This window comes from Papaver somniferum, chromosome 3, assembly GCF_003573695.1.
Source record: "Papaver somniferum cultivar HN1 chromosome 3, ASM357369v1, whole genome shotgun sequence".
Classification (NCBI taxonomy): Eukaryota; Viridiplantae; Streptophyta; class Magnoliopsida; order Ranunculales; family Papaveraceae; genus Papaver; species Papaver somniferum.
Window position 1 is genome coordinate 161,217,662 of NC_039360.1, and position 6,235 is coordinate 161,223,896.

General features: G+C 37.4%; 2 protein-coding genes across 2 annotated transcripts; one reads left to right on the top strand and one right to left on the bottom strand.

Annotated features, from left to right (window-relative positions):
• Window positions 1-608: 608 nt before the first annotated feature.
• LOC113361782 lies at window positions 609-1,370 on the top strand. Its single transcript, XM_026604912.1, has 2 exons — window positions 609-737; window positions 992-1,370. The coding sequence occupies exons 1-2, from the start codon at window positions 671-673 to the stop codon at window positions 1,258-1,260; spliced, it is 336 nt and encodes a 111-aa protein (XP_026460697.1). The 5' UTR covers window positions 609-670; the 3' UTR covers window positions 1,261-1,370.
• A 990-nt stretch (window positions 1,371-2,360) lies between these two features.
• On the bottom strand, window positions 2,361-5,561 carry LOC113357845 (macro domain-containing protein VPA0103-like). Its single transcript, XM_026601336.1, has 7 exons — window positions 5,219-5,561; window positions 4,651-4,699; window positions 4,422-4,524; window positions 4,226-4,321; window positions 4,022-4,096; window positions 3,324-3,393; window positions 2,361-2,971 (listed from the first exon to the last, which is right to left on the bottom strand). Exons 1-7 carry the CDS (start codon window positions 5,555-5,557, stop codon window positions 2,903-2,905), a joined length of 801 nt encoding a protein of 266 aa, XP_026457121.1. The 5' UTR covers window positions 5,558-5,561; the 3' UTR covers window positions 2,361-2,902.
• Between the last annotated feature and the right edge of the window lie 674 nt (window positions 5,562-6,235).

Consider the following 6,235-nt stretch of genomic DNA (forward strand, 5'->3'; position numbering starts at 1 on the left):
AAGAAGTGGTTAGAAATTCATTTTCTAAGATTCATGAGATCTGGTCTCAACTGTCAGTGGCGGAGGCAGTTAAAAAAAGGGGTGTCCAACTGCACACCCTGCCAAACTGGCTCCAAAGTCTAAATTTGCAAAGATTTTAAGCTTTCAAGTCCATTTTTATTATCTTGCACCCTGATAATATTTTGCTTCCGCTTATAGAATTTCTAGCTCCACCCCTCTCTAAACACATAAGATATGTGTGTCATTGTTATCCATGGGTTTCTAGTATTCTTACATCTAAGATAAGTGTTGGCCGGGCAGAACTCATTTTTTTATTAATTCTTAGAGAACTTTGGCTGGCAATTTCAAGTAACAAATTGATGTTGTATGACACACCTGCCAAACCAGTCGAATGTTATTACAGGACGTGCACTCCACTCAGATTAAGGTATCCAAGTCATGATAAAGGGGTGCATGTCATGGTATATTGAATCATTACCAGTGTAGCTAATTTGTAGCTGGTAGATAATACAGTAATTAATTTAGAATATTAGGACTATTTCTTGATTAATCTGTATTATTATGGTGCCTATAAACAGATGTTATACTTTTAGTACTCCACCATAAAAATCTAGACCATCCACAAATATTTAAAGAAGAAGAAGAAGATATACCATTTTTCTGATCAGTCATGGCCAAGATCAGTATTTTACATTGCTCCTTGATTGTTTTGATTATCATGTCATCTTTTGCTCCAAGTAAGTATATACTTGTGATTCTTTTGCTTTGATTTGTATTTTTTTACGTATATCCTGTTTTTTTTTTTGTTTTTTTTTAGCGTAAATGGAGATGAATGTTGATTTTTAAAAATGAAAACTGTATTTATGAGTAGTATTACTTTAATGGAGAAGCATCTCTCAAATATTATTTGGCGTTTTTCCATCTGACAAAAACCTAATACTATTATTAGTTAAAAACCGAATTTAACCTCTATATACTTGTCCATGTTCAGAGATGGTATCTGCACTGGAGTTGGTATCTGCGCAGGAAGACATACAGTGCCAAACTACAAACGTAGGTGGTAGCTTAACAAAAAGATACACGTTTCAAAACGTACCTGCTTGTGAACGCTACTGTAACCGTTTTTGTGGTAAAAATGGACTATATGGTAATGATGAACTAGATGGTAGAGGTAAATGCAACGGTAAGTTGTGCCAGTGTTGTGTTCCCGATCCTTTGTACGAACTTGCTAGAATTGATTTGGATGATCTAGCGCCATAGCAATATGTATTCCTCCTATACATCCCACCCTACCTATAATCCATTGCATAAAGTGATTTGTATTGTGTTACAGTTCTGAGCCAACCGTCTGAAGCAAACACCTTAGAAACCGCCCACTCACATAATAGTAGGCCTTACCCGACGGAATTTGCAGAGGGCTGTGCTTAGTGAGAGTTTGTGAGGGGACGGTTTGGATGGTGTCCCTTTTAGGGGGTACACTAGGAGTTTGTGATTGTGTTGTTCCTTTTTTTTTTCTTTTTCTTTTGAATTGTGTAATTGTTGTTTTGATTTGATTTGGCTTGGGTGATGTATGTACTGTGTTCAATTTTATTGTAAGCTTGTTCGAATAATGTGATTGAAAATCTTTTTAACAATTTCAATCAAAATAAGTCTTCTTACAATTCGCTCATTATCCTTTTTAAGATATCGGTATCGGTATACGTATTGCTTAAAAAATTTGTCACTGACAGAGGTAGTAAAAAAAAAAGATGAATGAGAAAAAACGAAAATTAAGCAAAAAAAAGGATTCCAATTATGCACTCCTATTACCTGAACTAGCTGCCCAAGTTAAAACAAGAGATTTAGCATCAGAGCAAAGGTCTTTCTCTGTTTTGAAGCAATATTCCTCAAAAATTCCGCAGTTCCTTTCTCTCCACAATACCCAAACAACAACAGCTGGAATAAATTCTCAAACCACTTTACCATTGCAAGACAAGCAGTTATTAGCCCAAGCCTTTGCCAGATTCATCGTTGAGTCCGGAAATACCCATGCCCAGTTATCATCAAGTTGCTGCATCTGTTGTTTCTGGACATTCCTCGTGCCTTTGTATTTATTCTTCATCATGGCCGTAGCATTTGCTCTTTTTTTGATCTATTTTCAACCGCGTCTGCCCGTTTTCCGTATCTAGTGGCTTGATTTCTCAACATTCAATATCACTGCTGCGTCCTCTTCGTTATCCCAGCAGAAATACATCCTCTCCACAGAGATCGAATTATCTATTGTAGCTTCCAACATAACTACTTGCTTTTACTTCTAGATGAGCATCCAGACGCGCCATAACATGTAAGCTTTGGTGTCAAACTTAGGCAAGCAACCAAGGATGGGAACTGGTCCAATTGTTATATATGAAAAAGGATGGGAACTGGTCCAATTGTTACATATGAAAGAAACGGATAATGAAAATTTTGTACTAGTTAAAGTCAACTGATTTCATGCCGCACAAAGGTTACCTGCACATTGCATAACATTACTCCGAAGCTCCTACAAATCTACCGGATTCATACACCGGATAGATACACCCCTATGTACATTGCATAACATTACTCCGAAGCTGCTACATATCTACTGGATTCATGCACCGGATAGATACACCCCAATGTGGCAGCAATCTCCACCGTTCATCGCTTCCCCACCCAACCCCACCAGAAAAAACAGGGGTCCCTTTTAAGGAATGGACCAACCAAAATTTGACACGCAAGCGGGGTATAGTTTTGGTGTATAAGTAGCATTTTCGACATTACTCCTACAAATCTGTCTACCTTAATCAACTAATTTCATGTCGTACAAAGGTTCACCACACATTACATAACATTACTCCTACAGCTCTATCTAACTTAATAAACTGTTGGGTGTGTCCAGCAACTAAAGCAATACATTTGCCTTCTCCAACCAAGCATTGTAAACGTCATCTTCAAATAGAACAAAATGCACCTACAATCAAACAGAAAGAGTTTGATGAGTAACATGTGCAGTTCAAGAAGAGGGGGATAGAAACTTGTTAAACTACATGCTCCCCAAACAAAAATCGCAAGGAAATGCCTCTTCCAAGATGGAGATCCATGTTCAATTTCACATGCTGTGATGTTTTTAGTATATGTTTCAGATAGCAATAGCAAGCTGCAATGCCCTAAACTATGATAAAAGCAACTTTCTTTCCGATTATAATTTTACCACAATCCATTGAGCATGTCACATAGGGAAAGTCAATCTCGAACAGAAAAATCAGATGACATATGATTGAAGAACTTTAATGCGCGAAACAAACACCAACAACAAACATTACCCCGTTAAAGTCGCCATCTGATTCCATTACAGTGGATATGGCAATTGTAGCAGCTTCTTCATATGGATAACTAAATAGAGAATGACACTTTATTAGGAGAAAATATGTAAAAGATTATAAAAGGAGTGCAAAAATGTTCATGTAAAAGATTATAACAGGAGTGCAACAATGTTCAAATGTTTGTTGAACTGCTTTCACCTCGATACTAAGACTTGAGAACTGAAGGACACATAGCTACAAGCCTATAAAACATAGCCTGTTCAACAGCTCAAGTAAGGTGACTGAGTCATTTAGTTGGAGTTACCAGGGATTTGTTTTACCGATAATAAAATTCCATTCAACTTAACAGTGTTAGATGTACTCAAAAGCAGTTCCGTCACAAGAACTTTTAGCTCTCAAAACAGTACCTTCATAAGAATTCAAGCTCTCAAAAACAGTACTTCATAAAATTTTAGCTCTAAAAAGTATTTCCGTCGTTTGGATGACCTTGAAGGAGAAAAGAGCAGCCAAAATTCAAACATTTTATCCATAAGAATTCACAACTTTCTTCTGGTTTTGCTCAACAAAAGAGAATTCAAATGTACTTCATAAAAATCGTTATCAACTGTTAGGCCCATTACTACACCACTACATATTGAATGAGCTATATTATATACAATATCAGCAACACAACATTTAAGTGCTCATATGAAACTTACCCATAAACACCACAAGATATGGCAGGAAAAGCAATATAATCTATGTTGCTCTCTTTTGCAAGCTTTATGCAGTTTCTGCAACAAATTAAGTTACGAATTGCCATTAGAAACTACAGCCAAAAATAAAGAAATATAAACAAAGCACAGCAAAAGTAAACATTGGATATCAATGTGTTCAATTTTCCAGGATAAATACAGACATACCTGTAGGCATTTCTTAGAGTAACTTCTGGGTGATTGTCAATATCATAAATTGGACCAACAGTGTGAATGACATGTGAAACGGGCAACTTAAATCCTCTGCACAAATGTTATAAATTTTTAGCCAACGAATTGCCATAAACTTGAGTTGATGTTTAACGGTTCAGTTCAAATCAAATCTTATGTTAGTTACACCTACGGAGTAATTCTGGCTTCTCCTTTTGGGCAGCGAATTCCAGGACGAACCTCTGGAACAGTATAACATGCTGCTCGTAGTTCCGGTCCTGCAGCTCTATGTATCGCTAACAAAAAACATTTTCAACCAGTATGAGACCACCTAGCTAGCTAATAAATACAAATTCGTGTCCCATGGACATAAATTACTAAGAAACTAAAAACTTATTGTCATGGGTTTAGTGGGTGTTTACCTCCATCAACTCCCCCACCTCCAAGCATCCTTTCATTTGCTGCATTAACCTGTCACAAGAAAAGGGTCATCACATCAAATAATCATCACAGAACCACCCCACATAGACAATGCAAGCCAATCAATTTACTCGATAAAACATGTCACAGAAATTTCACAATAAATTATTAAAATCTGACCACCACCATTTCCTCCTCCTCCTCCGTTGGAAGCGGTTTTTAATCAACACCACCATCTCCACAGTTTGGTTTACATATCAGAATCACCAATCCCACCCCCACCAGAATGAGGTCTACGATTCTGAGAACCACATTCACAATTAATGATGTTTACGTTTCTATTGACCGATCCCACTACCTAAACCCCCTCTGCACCACCATCACAACCCCTAAAGTGGGGTTTACAGTTCTGACCACCACCACCACTATCAGGCCACTAAACCCACTAGATATAAACCCGTGGAATCAGTAAATTTCTGATCCAACGCTAGAAATTACAGAGGGAATTCAAATAAATCAAATTGACTTGAGCTAAAAGAGAGAAATTTAACAAAATTTAAGAAAACTTACAATTGCATCAGAAGTACCATTGACAGACCACTTTGTGATATCACCTCTTTGAATTTTGAGACTACTTGATGAAGAAATTTTGAAAACCTTACAACCATCATCGGCAGTGCTTCCACTTCCGCCACCGTTAGACGCCATTGAAAGTGTAGTGAAAAGTGAAGTGGAGGAGGAGCTGGAGAAGAGTTCAGCTGAGTTAAGAGTGATCGGTGTCGATGAAATTGAAGTTCTGGTCAAGAGGCGATTTTGATTTTGTGTGTATTGAAACCAATTTCTAGGGTTTGTTTGTGGTCGATGAGTTCGTGCCAATATGACCCTTGCCCTCATCGTCTTCAGTGACATGACTCAAAATATGTTAGAAGCGGAGCGGACTAAGGTGAGTCGGGTACATATGGTCCCACAGGCCATTCCCACGTTACGGTGAAGGGACGGGGTAAAAGCTCCTTCCTTTTGTTTTGTTTTTTTTCTTTTTTTTATTATGCAGCTTTAGGGTGTAAATTGGGCAGCCTGGTCCGATTCCTACTCCAGGCTAGGTCAGACAAGCACCATAATCAACGGCCTAAAAGCCTAGCAGGCACTTGTTTCGCGTCCCAAAGCTCACCCAAAACTCATTATATAAAGTAGGTCAGGCTAAAAAGTTTCGAGTTTTTCGTATTTTTAAAGCAGGTCAGGCCAAAAAGGATCCAGGTCGGGCCAATATTAATGAACAGATAAAAATATCGTTTGGTCCTTTTTTAGGTGGTCCCATGTCTGTTTAGTCCTTTGGAGAAACACCTTTATTGTTTGGTCCATAATAATTTAGAAATATATAACAGAAAAAATTACCGTTCCGTGTTAACTTTTACTTATTTTATTGTAGCAGTTCATTCGTCAAAATGAACTCATGTTAATTTCTACTTATTTAAAAAAAACATATAAATCAGAGTTCATTCCAGAAATGAACTCCATATAAAAACCTAAAAAAACCAGAGTTCATTCCAGAAATGAACTCCATATAAAAACCTAAAAAACCCAGAGAAA

Coding starts and splice junctions, on each gene's coding strand:
- LOC113361782 (XM_026604912.1), top strand. CDS start 671: ATGGCCAAGATCAGTATTTTACATTGCTCCTTGATTGTTTTGATTATC. Junction 738..991: donor CATGTCATCTTTTGCTCCAA/GTAAGTATATAC, acceptor GTCCATGTTCAG/AGATGGTATCTGCACTGGAG.
- LOC113357845 (XM_026601336.1), bottom strand. CDS start 5,557: ATGTCACTGAAGACGATGAGGGCAAGGGTCATATTGGCACGAACTCAT. Junction 4,525..4,650: donor AGGTGGGGGAGTTGATGGAG/GTAAACACCCAC, acceptor GTTTTTTGTTAG/CGATACATAGAGCTGCAGGA. Junction 3,394..4,021: donor ATATCTTGTGGTGTTTATGG/GTAAGTTTCATA, acceptor TTCTCTATTTAG/TTATCCATATGAAGAAGCTG.